Source organism: Nematostella vectensis, chromosome 9 (genome assembly GCF_932526225.1).
Source record: "Nematostella vectensis chromosome 9, jaNemVect1.1, whole genome shotgun sequence".
Lineage (NCBI taxonomy): Eukaryota > Metazoa > Cnidaria > Anthozoa > Actiniaria > Edwardsiidae > Nematostella > Nematostella vectensis.
The window spans coordinates 14,233,876-14,254,541 of record NC_064042.1 but is presented as its reverse complement, the minus strand read 5'-3'; the positions used below and the strand labels follow the sequence as shown (position 1 = coordinate 14,254,541).

At 45.9% G+C, this 20,666-nt stretch overlaps 3 protein-coding genes across 3 annotated transcripts; all 3 read right to left on the bottom strand.

Annotated features, from left to right (window-relative positions):
- Nucleotides 1–6,643: 6,643 nt before the first annotated feature.
- On the bottom strand, nucleotides 6,644–9,100 carry LOC125572419. The gene is made up of 3 exons (XM_048732920.1): nucleotides 8,959–9,100; nucleotides 7,278–8,283; nucleotides 6,644–7,157 (listed from the first exon to the last, which is right to left on the bottom strand). The coding sequence occupies exons 1-3, from the start codon at nucleotides 9,098–9,100 to the stop codon at nucleotides 6,644–6,646; spliced, it is 1,662 nt and encodes a 553-aa protein (XP_048588877.1).
- Nucleotides 9,101–11,084: 1,984 nt separating this feature from the next.
- LOC116610909 (putative vacuolar protein sorting-associated protein TDA6) lies at nucleotides 11,085–13,177 on the bottom strand. Its single transcript, XM_048732988.1, has 3 exons — nucleotides 12,872–13,177; nucleotides 12,254–12,433; nucleotides 11,085–11,912 (listed from the first exon to the last, which is right to left on the bottom strand). Exons 1-3 carry the CDS (start codon nucleotides 13,143–13,145, stop codon nucleotides 11,197–11,199), a joined length of 1,170 nt encoding a protein of 389 aa, XP_048588945.1. The 5' UTR covers nucleotides 13,146–13,177; the 3' UTR covers nucleotides 11,085–11,196.
- Nucleotides 13,178–14,934: 1,757 nt separating this feature from the next.
- On the bottom strand, nucleotides 14,935–17,592 carry LOC125556808 (putative vacuolar protein sorting-associated protein TDA6). The gene is made up of 4 exons (XM_048732972.1): nucleotides 17,526–17,592; nucleotides 16,721–17,002; nucleotides 16,103–16,282; nucleotides 14,935–15,762 (listed from the first exon to the last, which is right to left on the bottom strand). Exons 2-4 carry the CDS (start codon nucleotides 16,992–16,994, stop codon nucleotides 15,047–15,049), a joined length of 1,170 nt encoding a protein of 389 aa, XP_048588929.1. The 5' UTR covers nucleotides 16,995–17,002; nucleotides 17,526–17,592; the 3' UTR covers nucleotides 14,935–15,046.
- Between the last annotated feature and the right edge of the window lie 3,074 nt (nucleotides 17,593–20,666).

Here is a 20,666-nt window from a genome sequence, read left to right as displayed (position 1 = left end):
TGTCGCGGCAGTAGACACGCGTATGGTGCCCCGGTAGGAGGTTCGTGCGGAAGCGACAGTGGCTGGGTGTAGCAGGGTGAAAGTCGAAATAGAGTTACCCGAAGGCTTGGGCTGTGGCGTGTTTAAAGGCTTCCATGACTTGGGGGACCACGGCCTGGGAACGCTTGCGCGACCATGGTGCGCACAGACAGCTGGTCTCGAGGGTTGCCAAAACAGAAGACACCGTGGGTATTGAGGTTGATGGTACGGATATCCTTTTTCTGTTGGAAAAGGACAATAATAATAATAATAATAATAATAATAATAATAATAATAATAATAATAATAATAATAATAATAATAATAATAATAATAATAATAATAATAATAATAATAATAATAATAATAATAATAATAATAATAATAATAACTGGTAGCTATGGGTAGTAGCCTCAATGCGGTCTTGCACAAGCCGGCACACTGGGTTTTGTGGCGTCAAACAAGAGATAAACCTGCAGCAGGCATCAGTCCGACGATCTTCAAGGGTGGCTAGGTTTGCCCTAGTTAGAGCCTCCTTGTAATCCAAGCCCGGATAGATAATGGCGAGGGCGCGTTTCTGAACTCTCTCCAATGAATCGGAAAGGTAGTGTGGCAGGTCTGCGAAAACGACGCTTGCGTACTCGAGCGTGGATCGCACAAGGGAGCGATAAACCACTATAATGTCATCAGTAGACACGCCACAGCGCTTTAGCTGCCTTATAGCATACAGGCGCCGGTTTGCTTTTTTCACTATAGAGTCACAATGTACCTCCCACGTCAAGTCGTGAGTAATGAAGACCCCGAGAAATTTTAAGGACTTGACTTTTTCTAAGATGGTGCCACCGGTCGCAATAGGAGGACATTGAAAACTATTATAGTGCAAAAAATCAACAGCCATTACTTTGCATTTTGTAGTATTCAGACACATATTATTGCTAGTTGCGAACGACTGGACCTGCGATACTATAAATGGTAAGGTGGATGGCGCGTTTCTGGGAATAATTTCAATAGCTGTAAGGCCGTCGACGAACTTCGCGCGTAGAAGCAAGCAGCGGAGAAGGTCATTGACCATAACTGCGAATAGAATAGGACCTAGACGTGTTCTCTGTGGTATTCCTCCATTGAGGTTGAGTGGTGGTGATGTTGAGGATGCTATGCTTACTACCTGGGTTCTACCTTCTAAAAAGGAAGCAATCCACCTGAGTAAACAGGGGTGGATATTTAGGCTACAAAGCTTATTTAACAGGATGTGGTGGTCTATTAGGTCAAATCCTTTCTTAAAGTCAGCAAAGAACCAGCGCACCCATACGCCGCCTCGGTCTAAAGCCTCTAGTGTCAAGTGGAGGAGATACACAATAGCGTGTTGGCACGATTTCCCAGCCACCGCAAATTGCTTCGTGTCTAGGTGTTGCACGATACCTAGAAGTGATCTGGATAGAGTGAAGCCTTCCATTGCTTTGGCAAGATGACATGTGAGTGAGATCGGCCGTATGTCGGTTTCGATGCTCTTAGGAGGGCTCAGTTTAGGCAGGGAGCGCACGTTGGCCTACTTCAACAGACCCGGGAGGTGACCTTCCTTTAGTGATGTGTTGTATAACTCAGCTACTATAGGTGACAGTTCGAATGCAAACATTTTCAGAATAAGGGCTGGGATCCCATCCGGTCTAGGTGCCTTGTTGGTGAGAATCCCTCGCAAAGACTTATAAGCCTCATACGATGATACCAAGAAATGATCCGGGACATCAGGAACAACAATGGCTGTGACGTCGTGGGGTAACAGAGGTCTAAAATCAGACGTTAGCTGGACGAAGAACTCGTTGATCTTCTTACACAGATTATCTACGCTGGCGATGGAGAAATCGTCTATTAACTGACTATACCATTCCCCTTGGCTCATTGACTGTCCTGTTAGGTTTTTAACTTCCCTCCACCACCTTCGCGTATTGGTGTCCTTAAGCTTTTTCACCTTCGACTGATAAAAGGAGCGCTTACACGTGCGAATGGCACTGGCGACTCTACCGCGCCAGAATTTGAAGATGACAGAGTCGCTGCCGAATTTAGCGAGCATTTTCTGTCTCTTAGCAATCCAGGACTTGATTTTATTATTCATCCACGGTTTGTCTGAAGGATGTGAACGGACAACTCTAGACGGGCAGAATCTATCGAGTGCGTCCGTAATTGTATTAAAGAAGACGTCAAACTTGGCTTGACAGGTGTGAGCGCCGAACAGGTTTGTCCAGTCGTGAGTAGTGATCCACTGGCCAAACTCTCTCAGTCTACTTGGCCTGGTGTCGCGTCTAGTAGATGACTGTTTGCGCAGTTTTGGAGAATTTTCAAGTATCTGCTCTACCAGGACAGCATAGTGGTCACTGGTACCAATTTTCGGCAGCTGGAGTCGAGTGATCAAGATGACAGTGATGTTACGGAGGTGGGAATCGCGGGTGTACAGGTCCGTGAGCTTGCATCGTCCATGAGGTCGTCGACAATGAGGAGCCCTGGGGTGTCGTTGGTTGTGAACAGGTCGGACACGTTGTCTGGGAGCCCCTTGTGGAATTCCACACCATTGCGCTTGGCCATGGCATTGTACGCTGGCTGCTCCTCGGCATAGCAGTAGACGATACGTCGAAACGTTTTGTTGAAACATTTGTTGTGTTGGTGTATGAGGTCTTGGACCAGGGTTGTTTCTCCGGATTGGCTGGGACCCACTACCATGATGTTGCAGGTACAGGGGATGCGTCTATCATCTACCGTTGGACCCCTAGAGTGGTTTAGGGTGTTGTGCGCTGTTTTTTTTTTTTTTAGATGTAAGGAGTCGTAATAGAGCGGTTTTTTCTTTTATTGGTTTAGAGGGTTACAATGGCTTTGGCTCTTGGCGCTTTGCATGCACACGTAGGGTGCACACACCTCCTTGGCGCAACAGGGTAGCGCGCAAGCCGTAGTGCGTACTAGTTGATTGTTTCATGTAGGGTCTGTGGTGTAGTAATCGTTTAAGATCGTGGTGTCGTCCACCCCTCGGGCGCGATCGTGGAGGAAGAACAGACAGTGTTGACCGCACACATCGGACGTTACAGTTTGGAGCATCTGAGGATTGTAGGTGTAGACGTTGCGGTGTGCACATAAATCCACCATCCGTGGGCCATAGGCCTGCGGGGGGTACCCGTAGCTATCGAACCAGGTGCAGCTGTCGGGTTTGAAATAGGCCGCTAACCTTACGTATGTGTGGTGGTATCCGTGGGTTGTTTCACTTGTTTATACCCTCCCTAGTACCCACCCATCATCACAGGGTAGCCCTTAAAGGAGGAGCGTCAGCCCTTCTCTAGCCTTCCGAAACGGATAGCCCGGATCGACCTCTGAGAAGGGGGAAAAGTGCCGTTCATAAATCTTAAAAGTTCTCTCTGTTTTACTGCCCATCCGGAAGCTAAATCCAAGTTTATGTTTCGAAAAATGTATTTTCTTATTAGCTAGCGTTTTATTTTCAAGGATAATCGTGTTCTGATGAAAAAATCAGTGAGATTAAATTTGAAGCCGTTCTTGAGGTTTGGCAAACGAGCGGAGGTCCTGCGATCACTATTGGAAGTCAAATCAGGCACAAATTTGGATCGAAGCGAGTGCTCAGTATCTTTATTAGAAGGGGAATATTCAATGCTGACAAGAATAATATCATTGGTAAGACTTTTAGTGCAAGTTTTATTTATTGCATATGTAAACACAACTCTCAATTCGAGTTTTGCTTTTGCTATCTCTCTGTTTATCTCTGATATTATATATATATAACATCAAATACGAACCACAACATTGCCTTAGAGTCTTCGATATGGCATCCAGGGACCTCTTCGAGCGCTGAAAACATATAGACGCTTATTTTATCAAGAAAAAAGAGATTTCTCAGGTGGTTTGAGTCATAACAAACAGTACTATTAACGAGTGCGATTCTCTTGCAATCTTTGTTACCCGATACTTTCGTATAATGGACTCTGATTTGCTATTTTGAAAAATAGTACACAGGCTTCCTGTCTTGCGAGTTACCGTGACGCTCCTCCTTTAACGACCCCTGCCTGTTTGTTTGCTAAGACCCAGACGTCGCAGTAGGGCTTTTTCCCCGAAACTCTCCGCAGCGATGATCCTGTCCTGGGCTGCTTTACTACCCTTGATTACTATGTTGGGTATGAAGTTGTTTTTCAGTTCGCTGGCCACCTTATTGCCAGCGCTTCGTGCTATGCTGCGTGTGATGGCATAGTTGATGAGTGGGTTTTTCAGGAGGTCACCCATGTTTTTTTTCACCCTAACGGCTGGGTCTTATGTGGAGTGTCACCTTGACTGAACGGTACCAAAATGGGATACCTTGGCCTGTGTATATAGACGCACTCTGCTGAGGGACCTGAACCTTGCGGGGAGGTAGAAGGGGTTTTGGAAGTTACGTTCCACAGGCTTCCCATCGTCCTCCTTCCGGGGTACAACCACCCTGAGTAGCTCTCGGGTGTCGCTCCCGAAGACAAAGTTCCCGTCGGCGAGGCTGCAGTAGATGGGGAGGTTCTGGAATCTGGACTGTGTCGACTCGGTCACCTTGACGGTTTCGCCCCCGTGCCCTATAACGCGCTGGTAAGTAGGGTCCGTTGAGCCTTGAATTACGAGCCAGAGTTCTGGGTCTTCAAGCTCGTAATGGTCCACGGTGGTTGAACCGCCTGTGGGGGTACCCAAACTGCGTCTCGTGGTTATGAAGAAGTAGCCTTTAGGAAAATCCTGTGAGGTGTCGGCTTTGTTAAGGGTGATGTCCATACCCTTTTAGGAGAGGAAATCACCTTTAGGCATCACATAGACCTGCCAGGGGCGGGTGTAGCCAAGCACTCTGGCGAATTCGATGGGTAGGAGCCCTTGGACATTGGGCGCGACATCTATAACGAGTTTAAAGATCGATGGTATCAGGGTGGACAGCTAGCCCCTCGTACCTCACGACGCAGTACCGGACCCGTTGACCCAACTGTTGGAGGATAGGTTTGCGCTTTTCGTTAAAACGGTCTATCTCGAGCCCCAGCTTCCGGGCGATGTCGTAGGGTCGTGTGAAGCGCACAGGCGCAAGGGTGATTTTGTGCCAGAGCTGTTTCCGTGTGGTCTCCCCAGGAGCGAGGGGGTCCGCTTGCGAGGGGAATACCCACACGGCGTAGGCCGCCTCAGGGTCGAACAGGTTCCATGATTGGGGGAAGATGAACTGGGTCATAGCGATTTCCAAATTGCCCTCTTGGGGGATCGCCACATCTTGGGGGGCTTGTAGTGTAAAGTCACCGATTTTGTTCCCCGGGTCAGCACCATCAATGGCGTTGCTTGAGCGCGTCACGTAGAAGCCCTGCCCTGACATGGTTGTGGGTGTCGTACAATGGTTGCGCGCAGCGTACCTCACAGGATATTATGCACTTTGCTAGCCAGGACCCAGCTGTCGTACTTGTCGGGCCAACTCTTCGCGGACTCCCACCCCTCGGGTTTTCACCACACTCTCGACCTTGAACAGTTGCGTACCCTTCAGGACCACTTATTGCATCTCTGGGGCGTTGAAGCGACCCTCGAGGGTAGTACCATCCCACTCTTGGAGGGTGTAGGTGTAGGGCGTGGCGTTGGTGTAGACCTTTGCGACGGTAAATAGCTCCTCGGACCAATTGGGACATACCCCATATTAAAGGTGCGCTTCACCTTGCTAATACGTACGGTGTCCCCCACCTTGAACCGTTGGGTGCCCTTAGATGGGGGGACCCCCCTCTCTTCCTCACCATACAGGACATCCCAGACCTCTTGGGCGTCGTCCAACGTCACGACCTCAGCAGGGGTACGTTTGATACTACAATGGTACGGTTGTAGTTGTCCACCAGGTCTTGGAGAACATTAATGTAGCGTCGCGTCTCCTTGTACGTAAAGTAGCGCCTCATCCACCCTTTGAGTGTATGGTTGAAGCGCTCAACCACGCTCGCCCTGGTCCGCTTCGTGTGGAGAAGTGGTGGATCCCTCGCTCGGTGAGGAACGCCTGGAAAGTGCGGTTCCGAAACTCTGTACCGTCATCAGTCTATAGCTTCTGGGGTACGCGACCCCCTTTGAAGATCGTCGTGAACGCGGTCACTAGCTCGCCACCCGTCTTGTCCTTGAGGTGCACAGCCCACGCGTGCTTGCCCAACACATCGATGACAGTGAGGATGTGCTTGTACCCGTCGTTGGCCTTACGGTAAGCCTGCATGTCACACAAATCCGCCTGTCACTGCTCATCCAGACCTTGAATCACCACGCGTCGCCTGGGGTAGGTGCGGCGCGCAGGATAATGGAGGTTGAAGGTGGCTTGTGAACATAACCAGTTCCTCACATAGCCGAGACTCGGATCCTTCTTCTTCCTCTCCTTCGCCATCCCGCGGACAGCCCGCGCTAGTTTGGTTGCTCCCCCCAGACCCCCAGCACTCCGTGGGCTGTAATACACCTGATGGAGAAGAGCGTCCCATGCCCTCTCCACCTTCTTCCTCTTCTTCCCCTGACCCGCCGTCCCCGCCTTCGCTTTGGCTGTCTTTGCCTTTGCAGTCGTCGTCACTGACGCCTTTTTGTAGGGGGGGGGGGGGGGGCATTGAGTTGGAAATCGAGGATCTCAATATGCCCCTTACAGCATGCGAGTATACAACGCAAAAGCTTCCACTGCGTCCGACAGCGTATTACAGGTGTGTCGGGAATGCTTGCAGCACCGCAGACCACCGTAGTGAAGTGTATGCACCTTGTCAGGGCAGATTACACGTTTACTATACAGCATACGGAATGTCTTATCGAGGGTTGTGGTGTGTAGGGTCCGACGCCTCACATCCCTCCGGATCGCTGCAGGGTTGGGGACGGTACGGCTCCCTGAGGGGCCCTCCTCCAGCAAATCTTCCATAGTGCGCATGTTCACCACATCAGCTGTGCGTACGTTGAGGTGGAGCCTCTTCACCTTGCACACGACCGTGCCTTGGGTCGTTGCGTACGAGTAACTCTTGGGGCCTGTGGACACGAACTGCAAGATGTGGTCCCCCGAAGGCAACTCACTGGTTAAGTCCTCGAAGAAATTGCCCAAGGGTGGCTTCCATTTGCCCGTGGACTGGGTGTAGATTATGCTGTCCGTGTCGTTGGCATCGACGGTCCAGCTGCAGGAGTAGCCGTAACAACTCAAGGCGTGCGTAGGCAGTGGTCAGGGCCGCGTAGACGACATTGTTGTGCTTCTGTGGGGGTACAAACTCGACCCGCATCTTGAACTGAACCTGCACCATATCATCATTGATGACGAACACGTCTTTAACCACGACGTCATCGTCCAGCAGGAGCGCAAAGTAGCGCTCAGGGTCGCTTGGGATCTCAGTCTTGGTCTGGTAGCCCTCTGACCAAACTTCCTCCACATACTATTCAACTTTGCCTTAGCGACGGTCCTCAACCCTGGGTTCTTAGCGATTTTGGTATGGCCGAGGCTTGTCCCTTGGTGCTCCTCGTACCTGAGGTACTCAACCTTTTTTCCGTCAGTGACACAATCTTCGCGCCACCCCCAAGCCTCCTGCTTGAGTTTAAGGAACGTGGAGATATAGTCGCGGAATAGCACACCCCATGTGTCCCAGTGCCATACTTCGTACACCTTGAGGACACTGTAGCCTCGGCGTAGGGCCTCCTGCACCTCAGGGTGGCACCACGTCCCAACCATGGCACGCTCTGCGTCTGTGTGGCTGCATGGCCCCTGGTGTTCGGCAGTGGCACAGGTTTTGCAAAGAGCAAACATCAATTGCCCGTTGATATCTGTTGGGAGTACGGGGAAGTATTGGTCCCGCGGGGGTAAGACCTTGAGCTTCAGCAGACCTCTGTACACGGTGATATCATCCGCGAACCCACTGGTGGTGACCTGCGTGTGGCCTTTGGGGAACTCCTTGTAGTAATTATAGAAGGGGTACAGCGAGCAGATGTCATCGTAGTAGATCTTGGAGTCCTCAGGGAGGTCGTTCACGACCTCCCGCAGAGTTATGGCGTTGGTGTGCCCCCCAAAGAACGCATCACGGGGGTTCAGAGGGACCTCACGCTCCATCTCCACAGCCAAGGCCGCTAGAGTAGGGTCCTCAGCCAACGTCTTATCGAAATCGCACTCCCACACCTCAACATAGCGGTACCCTCTTGCCACGATGGCCGCCCGACGCTCTAGGGTTTTGTCGTACAGCTCACTCCTGGTGAGGTAGGTTTGAGGGTTCACTGTCTCAGTGTCAAAGCACCGGGGGCATCCGTGGTAGAAACAACCTGTACAGAGAAGAAAGATAGCTTTTCTTAAAAGGGTAAGCGAACGCAGGAAAGATTGAAATCCCCTACTGATATTATACGATTTCTGTAATTTGACACTTCTTGTGTCGTAACGCCCCCTATGTCTCCCCGTGTTTATTTATGGTAATTAGTGGTAATAAGGTTAACCGAGAGGGGACTCGGTCAAATCAGGAGCGCAAAAAGCAGGAATGTTGAAGCTAGTAAGGTGTCTTATGAAATAATTGATTTTTATTCATCAAAAGTTGCCTGAAACTGAGAGTCCATCTTTAAAGGGCGCGTTCAATTTTATTTCTTTAAGGAAGTTGCGGCTTATTCGTAAGAATTCTTTGTTATTTTCAACAAAACAGGCGCGTAAACCGAGGATTATTTCTTAAAAAGGAATCTTTAAATACTTTTTCCACATGATAAATCTCCGAAAGCCAGATTGCTTTCAAGAAAACGACAAATAAATTACTGATAACTTATACTGATACTAATAAAATTCCCTTTGATTTTACCTCCGTCATAATTCCGGACATGGGAATGGACCACTTTGTTAAGATCACTTGCTAAGAAATGGTCTCTTTGATGGCGGCTACTCGCACCTCTAAGATACCCGGTGGTAAATGATGCTTTTGCAATCTTTGTCTTCGTAACACTTGTCGTTGCAGATACCGATGTTTTCCTCTTGGAGAGTCTTTAAAGAAACTCCAGTGAAAGCAATCCCGGGGACAGACTCGAAGTTCTCACGCTGTAACCCGCTAACTCTTGACGCAAGCATCAAAAGCGACCAGAGTACAATGGTAGATATGTCCATCTTAAGATTCGAGGACTTAAGAGATATGGCATCGACCTTTTTGGAAGAGATCCCGTTTTGACCTGTCATTTATAATAACAGAGTTGATAGAGGGGAATGGTTGCGGAACCCGCCGAACTTCAAAGGCCGAGCTCTCTGTTTTGATATTTTGTCACAGTGCACAGTATTGATGCAGATTCGAACCAGTGCTATTATGCTTGCATGTAGTCTCACTGAGATTGATTGATAGAACTCTAATATCTATAGAATTTGAACTTCGCTCGGCACTTGTTCAAGATACACATGGCTATAGAAAACTAATTTTCTAGGGCCTTAAAGCTCAGGGCCGGGCTCAAGAAAGCAGACGCTAAACCAGCAATAAATACCCTTTTTATCTAATGTTAACACTAACCTGCTTTCTATGAACCGGCATACGGATAAGATCCTATATACAGCAGTGATCCTATAAAAAACAGTGGTCCTATATACAGCTGTGATCCTATATACAGCACTGGTCTCTGGACTCTGCGATTCTGATTTGAGCCATAATACTACAAACTCGGAAAATTGTTAAATAATGGATATTAGAAATTGTCATTGGTAAGTTTGGAAGGCAAAGGGAGTTATGTCATTAGTCACGAACGAATTCTTTATGTGCCTTTCGTGTGTCGTTCATGTGTTGCGCCGTTGGTTGTTTGTCATAAGCGAACTTGAGATTTACGACGGCGGAGGGACGTCAAAGGCGCAGACGTTGTATTTCCCAGCGCGCTAAAAGAAAAATGCGGTAGCGCGCGCTGTGACGTCGTAGATTCTTCGCCTATAATTCATAGATCCGTCGCGCGCACGAACATCCAATCAGAAAGCAGCAAATAGAAGCCAGCGAAGTGCAACCCAAATGTCCCACAAAAGTCCCACAAATTGTACATGTCGGAAGAGGTCTGTGAATCCGCCCGGGTTTATCTAAAATAAAGACGTTTATAGGGGTTTTCCTGCGACTTGGGAAAAAAAACACGGTCACCTAACATGATGGATACTTGATTTGTTGTCCAAGCTTGTGGAAAATCTTGTATGAGAAGCTTAGAAATAGACAACAACAAGTATGTTTGATGAATGGAAACGGCACGAATCCAGCTCGAAATACTTGAAAACGATAAGATAAAGCGGTGCTCTCTTCGGTAGGTACTATGTGTTTATGTGCTTTTAACTTGCAGTGATTTAAGTGCGGGGAAAATTAGAAGAGAATGCCGTATTCGCTGTTTACGTCTGACTTTTAACTACAAGTTTTATCGGCAAACGTCAAGATTTACAGCAATAAAACGAACGACAGTCTCATTCATATATGTAATTGGAGTAACCTAGGATAATATCAAACTCAAGTTTAATGGTAGGACTTACACTGTTCTTGTATATGGTTTGTTTGCTTTTTGTTTTTCGTTTCTTTGCAGAAATTTTACGTCTTTTTCTGAAATTTGGGTTCCAACTCTACACTAAAAGTGGCCGGTCAAAGAAAACAGCTAGAAGAAAGAAAGAAAACTAGCACTTTCTAGGCTGACCGAAAAATGCTTATTTGCTTGTCCAGATTCGCAAAAAATATCTCAAAGCAATCTTTTTTTGCCGTCGACTGCCGACTTTTTGTCGGATCATATGGCTGTTATTGCATCATCTCTTTCCTGATTGGCTATTCGTGCGCGCGTGATTGACATCTATGAATTCTTTTTGTTCAGGCGGGTCTTATTACATACATGAACTTTTCGTTGTTTTCTCATAATTCCGATTGTTTACGCGGGTCTTATTATCTACGTGCACTATTTCTTATCTTTTAATATTTCTAATTCATTGTCTAAAATCAGAGGTGCGGTTGTGACGTCATAATTTATTGTGAGTGGCCCAAATTAGGGAGTGGCGATTCTTTGCATAATGATAGTCATTGTCTTTAAGTTGCACAGTCATAGGACAAATAGAGTAAAGTCATACATGATTAAACAATATGCTAGGAAAAGGCCCATTTCAAGATAACAATTTAATCACTGATTTCAATTCACAGGTCAATTTTTGCATGTAAGAGGTCCCTTGTAGGTCCCTTTTACTTCAGGCAGATATCAATTGCCCTCTGCTTTTCATTCGATGGGGTCTTTTGACATGGTGCTTTTCTCAGCCGGGCCTATCGGTCCACTATTAAGGATGCATTCCCCCGCAAACTTCTCCGACAGCGTACACCCGCGTTTCTTATTCCCCCATCGCCCCGAAAACCTAAAGAAATACGCCTGACCATTCCACTGCCCGTACGGGGTCACAACAAGGTTCGCCCAGGTATACCACTTATGCCCCGCGCTGGTGTAATCCCTCAACCTTTCCCCGTTAAACAGCTTCTTATAGGTATGTCCCCCTGGGCTGTCCCACATGCCATGCGAGCCCAAGGCACTATACAGCACAGGGTGCGAGTAATGCATCTTTATCTCCCTATCGCCTTTTCGGAACACTCCGATTTGCTTGTCGTAGTTGTACCGAGTGCCGAAATTGTGAGCACTCGCGTAGAACTGTAACGGCTCCATATTCCAATTGAGACGAATGGTCACGTGCTCCCAGTCGCCGACGTGGTGCCCGAAGGTGCTGTAGCCGCCGATACACCCGATGTACTTGGGTTTCAGGCCGATGCAGACCCTCTTTCCACGATTGTAGGGGTAGAACAGCCAGTAGTAGACGTCGTAGTACCGATTGGTGGTGGTCTTGGTGATCGCGTAGGCCTTTACGGTGCTTGAAGTTATGCCAAAGAGCACGCGGCCATTTGTGGCTGAGGGTTTACTCAGGGGAACTTTGGTCTCCAAGAAATCATCTGAAAATATTGCAGTTCTTATATCAGGTCTCAACATTCTGATATTAGGAACCTTGGGTAAGGACGACTCAACATCGACATTCAACCAGGTCAGTGGTTAAAATTCACTGGTCATAAATATGGACATTCAACCAGGTCAATGGTTAAAATTCACTGGTCATAAATATGGGCAGTGACGATTAATGAAAATGAAGAGACTATAAAGCGTTAATCAAGAAATTCTAGAAGGGGCACTATTCCAGGGGGGTATCAATTCAGTAATAATGACATCAAAATACCGTTAATGATAAATTTTGATTATCATGATGATGATGATGATGATTATTATTATTATATCTTACATTTATGCCCACTGCAAAGGTTGGACGACGTCAATGTTGTCTTTTTGCAGGTCTTCTTATCTCTTGAGTTCACCATGTTTACATAACTCAAGAAAAAGTCCACATCAGAGGGTCTGAACTTCTCGTCCTTGTGCAGATATACCAAGGGAGCCCACGCTTTAACCACGTACTCCAGCCGGTCTGCACACAGAATTTAACACTTTGCTTATTAATATTGGGATTGATAAGAAGACAGCCACGTAACTCCAGCCGGTCTGCCAAAAACATCTTGTTTTATTAACAGTGATATAAACCGGCCAAATACTGAAGCCGGTGTGCACATAAGAAAAAGCTTGCTTTATCAGGCTTGGAACAGACCGGCCAAATACTAAAGCAGTTCTATAAACAAAGAAAAAAAAAACAGCTAGCAATATTAATATAAATCAGCCAGTCATACTAAAGCAAAGCAAATAGAAACAGCTTTTAGTCGCCCCGTTTCTATTGTCTATCTTATTTTACATTTTTAATTCGAAAAATAGTCACATTGTTCAGGGTATAACCTAATATGCCCAAAAGAACCCATCAAATTTCTTAAATTGGTTGATATGAGGGTATGGGCATCTATAAATCAGAACTTACATTTCAAGGTTTTTCCAGCACAAGATAGTCTGTTGCAGCTGCGCATTTCCACCAAGACAAAGGAACACTTTCCGCCACAACTCTCGCTTTTCGTCTTAATGCGCATGCGCCTCTGAGTACCGTGTTGCCCACAGGCCTGGTTACAATGACTCCATGATGTCCAGCTCCCTACTTCACAGTTTTGGGGCGCGCAACGTCTGCGCCTGCGCCTTCTCCAAGATACCGCTGACGCGATGAGCACAAGAAGGATTGCAAGAAACAGCGCCGACCTCATGCTGACACCTTTAGAGAAAGTGAAATCAGGGATTTATAAGGAACGCAATAAAAGTATATGAAACTTTATGAGACTATTGATTCTCTGTTACTCCTGAAAGTATGAAAATATTACATTCAAAGAACAACGATTTTACACCTTAAGATTTTTTTAGTTGGTATGCACTTCTTGGGCAATTGTGGAATAACTCACGCGATTTTGGGGTTGACAAACATTCAAGCGCTTCGTCTTTTGGCGGCAAAATAAAAAAAAAACAGAAAAAGGAACCTATTTAGCCCTTATGGATCAGCTCCAATGTTAGAAAGGGTTTATTTTCATTAAAATCTTTTAATTGCTCTTTTGTGTGATATGACGGCCGCCGCCACCATTTCTTTGTTTATATTGTCCGTGAGTTTTCAAGCCAAAAAATCAGTGCAAGTCGTTTATTCCCGAAGGCTTCTCTCGGAATTCATATCATCTACGCGCACTTTGTTCTTTGTTTTCTCATAATTCGGAGTCCTTACGAGGGCGTCTTAGGCCCCGACCACAATTATACGAAATCGAATGAATCCGCTACTTTTTAGTTCCGGATACGGCTATCATCTATATCTACGCGTCCCCACGTATACGTCGATTACGCTGGCGAATCCGCAAACGAAAGCGGAACGAAATAAATACGCTTCGATTCCGTATACGCGTGGACGGCCAAATCCGAAACGTTTCGATGACGGAATCCGTGTGGACGGTTGAATCCGTAACTTTTCGATTACGATTACTTCAAAATCGTACCCAGTCTCCAACCTACAAGATGGCGTCGCAACGTTTAAAGCTAGAGTTAACACGGAATCCCCGTATACGTGTGGATGGGCGATTACGATACGATTACGCTACGTGTGGACGGGAAACTTTTCGATTACAGAAAAAAGTTGCGGATTTATTTGATTCCGTATACGTGTGGTGCTCTCTTCGGTAGGTACTATGTGTTTATGTGCTTTCAAATCTATTTTAACTTGCAGTGATTTAAGTGCGGGGAAAAGTAGAAGAGAATGCAGTATTCGCTGTTTACGTCTGACTTTTAACTACAAGTTTTATCGGCAAACGTCAAGATTTACAGCAATAAAATGAACGACAGTCTCATTCATATATGTAATTGGAGTAACCTAGGATAATATCAAACTCAAGTTTAATGGTAGGACTTACACTGTTCTTGTATATGGTTTGTTTGCTTTTTGTTTTTCGTTTCTTTGCAGAAATTTTACGTCTTTTTCTGAAATTTGGGTTCCAACTCTACACTAAAAGTGGCCGGTCAAAGAAAACAGCTAGAAGAAAGAAAGAAAACTAGCACTTTCTAGGCTGACCGAAAAATGCTTATTTGCTTGTCCAGATTCGCAAAAAATATCTCAAACCAATCTTTTTTTGCCGTCGACTGCCGACTTTTTGTCGGATCATATGGCTGTTATTGCATCATCTCTTTCCTGATTGGCTATTCGTGCGCGCGTGATTGACATCTATGAATTCTTTTTGTTCAGGCGGGTCTTATTACATACATGAACTTTTCGTTGTTTTCTCATAATTCCGATTGTTTACGCGGGTCTTATTATCTACGTGCACTATTTCTTATCTTTTCATATTTCTAATTCATTGTTTAAAATCAGAGGTGCGGTTGTGACGTCATAATTTATTGTGAGTGGCCCAAATTAGGGAGTGGCGATTCTTTGCATAATGATAGTCATTGTCTGTAAGTTGCACAGTCATAGGACAAATAGAGTAAAGTCATACATGATTAAACAATATGCTAGGAAAAGGCCCATTTCAAGATAACAATTTAATCACTGATTTCAATTCACAGGTCAATTTTTGCATGTAAGAGGTCCCTTGTAGGTCCCTTTTACTTCAGGCAGATATCAATTGCCCTCTGCTTTTCATTCGATGGGGTCTTTTGACATGGTGCTTTTCTCAGCCGGGCCTATCGGTCCACTATTAAGGATGCATTCCCCCGCAAACTTCTCCGACAGCGTACACCCGCGTTTCTTATTCCCCCATCGCCCCGAAAACCTAAAGAAATACGCCTGACCATTCCACTGCCCGTACGGGGTCACAACAAGGTTCGCCCAGGTATACCACTTATGCCCCGCGCTGGTGTAATCCCTCAACCTTTCCCCGTTAAACAGCTTCTTATAGGTATGTCCCCCTGGGCTGTCCCACATGCCATGCGAGCCCAAGGCACTATACAGCACAGGGTGCGAGTAATGCATCTTTATCTCCCTATCGCCTTTTCGGAACACTCCGATTTGCTTGTCGTAGTTGTACCGAGTGCCGAAATTGTGAGCACTCGCGTACAACTGTAACGGCTCCATATTCCAATTGAGACGAATGGTCACGTGCTCCCAGTCGCCGACGTGGTGCCCGAAGGTGCTGTAGCCGCCGATACACCCGATGTACTTGGGTTTCAGGCCGATGCAGACCCTCTTTCCACGATTGTAGGGGTAGAACAGCCAGTAGTAGACGTCGTAGTACCGATTGGTGGTGGTCTTGGTGATCGCGTAGGCCTTTACGGTGCTTGAAGTTATGCCAAAGAGCACGCGGCCATTTGTGGCTGAGGGTTTACTCAGGGGAACTTTGGTCTCCAAGAAATCATCTGAAAATATTGCAGTTCTTATATCAGGTCTCAACATTCTGATATTAGGAACCTTGGGTAAGGACGACTCAACATCGACATTCAACCAGGTCAGTGGTTAAAATTCACTGGTCATAAATATGGACATTCAACCAGGTCAATGGTTAAAATTCACTGGTCATAAATATGGGCAGTGACGATTAATGAAAATGAAGAGACTATAAAGCCTTAATCAAGAAATTCTAGAAGGGGCACCATTCCAGGGGGTATCAATTCAGTAATAATGACATCAAAATACTGTTAATGATAAATTTTGATTATCATGATGATGATGATTATTGTTATTATTATTATATCTTACATTTATGCCCACTGCAAAGGTTGGACGACGTCAATGTTGTCTTTTTGCAGGTCTTCTTATCTCTTGAGTTCACCATGTTTACATAACTCAAGAAAAAGTCCACATCAGAGGGTCTGAACTTCTCGTCCTTGTGCAGATATACCAAGGGAGCCCACGCTTTAACCACGTACTCCAGCCGGTCTGCACACAGAATTTAACACTTTGCTTATTAATATTGGGATTGATAAGAAGACAGCCACGTAACTCCAGCCGGTCTGCCAAAAACATCTTGTTTTATTAACAGTGATATAAACCGGCCAAATACTGAAGCCGGTGTGCACATAAGAAAAAGCTTGCTTTATCAGGCTTGGAACAGACCGGCCAAATACTAAAGCAGTTCTATAAACAAAGAAAAAAAAAACAGCTAGCAATATTAATATAAATCAGCCAGTCATACTAAAGCAAAGCAAATAGAAACAGCTTTTAGTCGCCCCGTTTCTATTGTCTATCTTATTTTACATTTTTAATTCGAAAAATAGTCACATTGTTCAGGGTATAACCTAATATGCCCAAAAGAACCCATCAAATTTCTTAAATTGGTTGATATGAGGGTATGGGCATCTATAAATCAGAACTTACATTTCAAGGTTTTTCCAGCACAAGATAGTCTGTTGCAGCTGCGCATTTCCACCAAGACAAAGGAACACTTTCCGCCACAACTCTCGCTTTTCGTCTTAGTGCGCATGCGCCTCTGAGTACCGTGTCGCCCACAGGCCTGGTTACAATGACTCCATGATGTCCAGCTCCCTACTTCACAGTTTTGGGGCGCGCAACGTCTGCGCCTGCGCCTTCTCCAAGATACCGCTGACGCGATGAGCACAAGAAGGATTGCAAGAAACAGCGCCGACCTCATGCTGACACCTTTAGAGAAAGTGAAATCAGGGATTTATAAGGAACGCAATAAAAGTATATGAAACTTTATGAGACTATTGATTCTCTGTTACTCCTGAAAGTATGAAAATATTACATTCAAAGAACAAGAATCTCAATTACTTTCACCAAAGGTGTCCAAGAGATCAATAAAGGTCTGGCCTCCGTCATTCAAAATAATTTTAAGGTTTTCCTTAGGCAGCACTGAAATGGTTTCTAGTCACGCCGCGTCTACCTGCCAGGCGCTGTCCGATCAAAAAGCACTGATCGTAATCCCGTTAGTTTGAATATTGACGACAACCAAAAGCGGTTTAAGTTAAATATCATCCAAGAGAGTTCGCGGAATTTTGAGAATCGTAATATAACTGTCTTGCAAATAAAAACAAGAAAAAGAGAGTAAAGAGAGATGTAGAAAATTTTATGAAATGGCGTTCATCCTATAGGTACAGAACGCTTGATGGTATAATTTTAGATACGATAAAATTATCCATAAAAAGTCAGAGATTGTGCTTACCTTTCCGTTTTGCTCAACTCCTAATCTGAAATAAATTAAGGAACTCAGTACGTGCTTAAATAACTATTAAGCCCAAAGGGAATTGCGTAAAAAAGTACACACTGGCAAGATAGTTCTTTGTTATGTTCGTAATCTGTTATCGTATCGCCTGAAATATCCACGCAACGATTTTACACCTTAAGATTTTTTTAGTTGGTATGCACTTCTTGGGCAATTGTGGAATAACTCACGCTATTTTGGGGTTGACAAACATTCAAGCGCTTCGTCTTTTGGCGGCAAAATAAAAAAAAAAAAACAGAAAAAGGAACCTATTTAGCCCTTATGGATCAGCTCCAATGTTAGAAAGGGTTTATTTTCATTAAAATCTTTTCATTGCTCTTTTGTGTGATATGACGGCCGCCGCCACCATTTCTTTGTTTATATTGTCCGTGAGTTTTCAAGCCAAAAAATCAGTGCAAGTCGTTTATTCCCGAAGGCTTTCTCGGAATTCATATCATCTACGCGCACTTTGTTCTTTGTTTTCTCATAATTCGGAGTCCTTACGAGGGCGTCTTAGGCCCCGACCACAATTATACGAAATCGAATGAATCCGCTACTTTTTAGTTTCGGATACGGCTATCATCTATATCTACGCGTTCCCACGTATACGTCGATTACGCTGGCGAATCCGCAAACGAAAGCGGAACGAAATACGCTTCGATTCCGTATACGTGTGGACGGCCGAATCCGAAACGTTTCGATTACGGAATCCGTGTGGACGGTTGAATCCGTAACTTTTCGATTACGATTACTTCAAAATCGTACCCAGTCTCCAACCAACAAGATGGCATCGCAACGTTTAAAGCTAGAGTGATCACGGAATCGCCGTATACGTGTGGATGGGCGATTACGATACGATTTCGCTACGTGTGGACGGGAAACGTTTCGATTACTGAAAAAAGTTGCGGATTTATTTGATTCCGTATACGTGTGGTCCACACTAACACGGATTCAAAAGTATCCGGATTCGTTTCGCCAAAAAGGCATTACTTGATTTGCGTCCACACTATCGTTTTCGCATCGTGGATCCAGCCGTCTGCACTAACACGGATTCAAACGTTTGAAAACGCTAAAATGTACGGGGTAACGTCATTTTTATTATATTTGCATGCTTGAAGCAGCAGACGCGCCTGCGATATGACGCCATCGTTTTTATTTTGATACGGATTCGACCGTCCACACTACGGAACAATGTTTACGGTTCATTTTGATTCACTTTCGACGGCGTGTTAGTGTGGCCGGAAGGCCTAAACGTATAAAAAAGTATACGGATCCAAACGAATCCGTGTAAGTGTGGACGTCCCCTTAGTGTGGACGGCCCCATATTAGACCCTGACCCCACGTATCCTTTTTCGTTTTAAGAATCAAACTTTTTTATTCCGTTTTTCAAAGGATCCTCGTCCACACGAAGCGTTTTGATTTTGATACGACCTGCCCTCACGAAAACGCAGAAACGATACGAAAACAAGCTTTACGGCGCATGCGTACAAGTGGACTGGACCTGAGTTATCATACGCCACCGTTTTCGGAAGGTTCCGTCCCCACGGCACAGAAAAACTATTAAACGCTGTTGCTAAATTGCTTTCGGAAATCTTGTTTCTTGCACATTTTTCGTTCTCTTTTAAAGAAGGACCTGCGGTATAAAAGGCGCCTGAGCATGGGCAAAATGGCTTTAGTTTTCAATAGACTTCCGAGCTGTAAGAATGGTACGAAGAATAAACAGTTGGCCGAGAAGCGAGGCTTCGAGGGCATTTTTTATTTTGAGGACCATTTCTAATGCACGGGCATTATCTGTCGATAGGCCAGTGAGCCAAGGAAGAAGTTTCTTTATTTTGTATCCCAACCACTTCACACTTCACACGTGATACACGTGGGCCAGACGTTCGGGTGTACCAGAATTAGACAAAACGCCGATCTGAGGTCGGTTTTTGCCATGAATGCACCTTTGCCGAGAATGCTAATGGCGCCGTCTAGCCTAACGTACTGGGGTGAGTAAGGGTCTTTAGAAATTCCGTCGTCAATGCTATCTCGCTCGGGGAAGGATAAATGATAAATAGTGCGCCAGTCGGCCGAATGTTTTTTGGGCACTACCCCAACTGGGTGGCATTGGAAGTTAGGTAATGGGGGCGCGGAGAACGGGCCTGCCATACGGCCTAATTTGACCTCTTCTTTTATGGTTTTTGAAATTATCTCAGGGTGCTCCCGAGCTGAAATGAGATTAGGTGAAACACGAGACTTTTGGGTGCCATCAAAACCTATGCGTGCACCGAAACGTAACGAATTAAATATTTTAAGTGCGTGTCCGCGACAGGACCATGCAGTCGCGGTACATGACCCCCCGCCGATCTGGATGAAACTTTGCCAGTTTGATGTGCTCCTCAGAGGACCTCTACACCTCGAACGGTTTGAAGTTTGAAGAAATTAGGGGGGAGTTAGACAACCCCCCTTGTTTTGGGCCTCAAATGGCCTTGAACGAAGCGCAGTGCGGTTTAGCCAACCCGGCGAATGTTACCGTCCACAGTTCAAGATTGACACGATCCCTGGGAATGGAGAAATCCTGAGCGGCATAGCGGCGAAAGTTCTCATCATATGTTAACCACGCAAAACCCCGGTATTTTGCTGCCGCGGTTGAGATTATCGCCTGGTATTGAATCATCTCCCAGTCCCGTCTTGGGAATGCCGTGACGATCGTAAGCGTATACCGTGTGTACGCGATAACCCATTTATAGAAGGAGTCGATGCTCTGGCGTTATTACGTTATTACGCAAGAGCCTGACGCTCTCCGAGTTCTCGGCGAAACCGAGCTGGAATTAAGGCCCGGCGTGCGCAAGATTATCGGGGTGAAGGAGGGCAAGATCGATGTACTCACCCCGAGTAATCTTGCCCTCTAGTGCCTCATCGTCCAGCGGGCGATCGAGGCCCAGGGGAGACGCCGAGCCAGGAGTGCTATGGCTTTCCGTGCCTTCGCTTGCAACGACTGGTGGTGGTGGAGGGTCCTGGTGTGGTGGCCGCCAACTTACTAGAGCGTCGGACACAGTTTTTCATATTACCGACAGCTGGGCTTCTGAAAAGCCGGTCGGATCAGTCGGATGACTGGTGGAC

Excerpts from the sequence above, each read along its gene's own strand:
- LOC125556808 (XM_048732972.1), bottom strand. The coding sequence starts at position 16,994 with ATGAGGTCGGCGCTGTTTCTTGCAATCCTTCTTGTGCTCATCGCGTCA. Across the intron at positions 16,283-16,720 it reads TGCTGGAAAAACCTTGAAAT|ACCGGCTGGAGTACGTGGTT; the intron begins GTAAGTTCTGAT and ends TTCTGTGTGCAG. Across the intron at positions 15,763-16,102 it reads CCTTTGCAGTGGGCATAAAT|ATGATTTCTTGGAGACCAAA; the intron begins GTAAGATATAAT and ends CAATATTTTCAG.
- LOC116610909 (XM_048732988.1), bottom strand. The coding sequence starts at position 13,145 with ATGAGGTCGGCGCTGTTTCTTGCAATCCTTCTTGTGCTCATCGCGTCA. Across the intron at positions 12,434-12,871 it reads TGCTGGAAAAACCTTGAAAT|ACCGGCTGGAGTACGTGGTT; the intron begins GTAAGTTCTGAT and ends TTCTGTGTGCAG. Across the intron at positions 11,913-12,253 it reads CCTTTGCAGTGGGCATAAAT|ATGATTTCTTGGAGACCAAA; the intron begins GTAAGATATAAT and ends CAATATTTTCAG.
- LOC125572419 (XM_048732920.1), bottom strand. The coding sequence starts at position 9,100 with ATGGACATATCTACCATTGTACTCTGGTCGCTTTTGATGCTTGCGTCA. Across the intron at positions 8,284-8,958 it reads TCTCCAAGAGGAAAACATCG|GTTGTTTCTACCACGGATGC; the intron begins GTATCTGCAACG and ends TTCTCTGTACAG. Across the intron at positions 7,158-7,277 it reads TCGTCATCAATGATGATATG|CTGGACCGTCGATGCCAACG; the intron begins GTGCAGGTTCAG and ends CTACTCCTGCAG.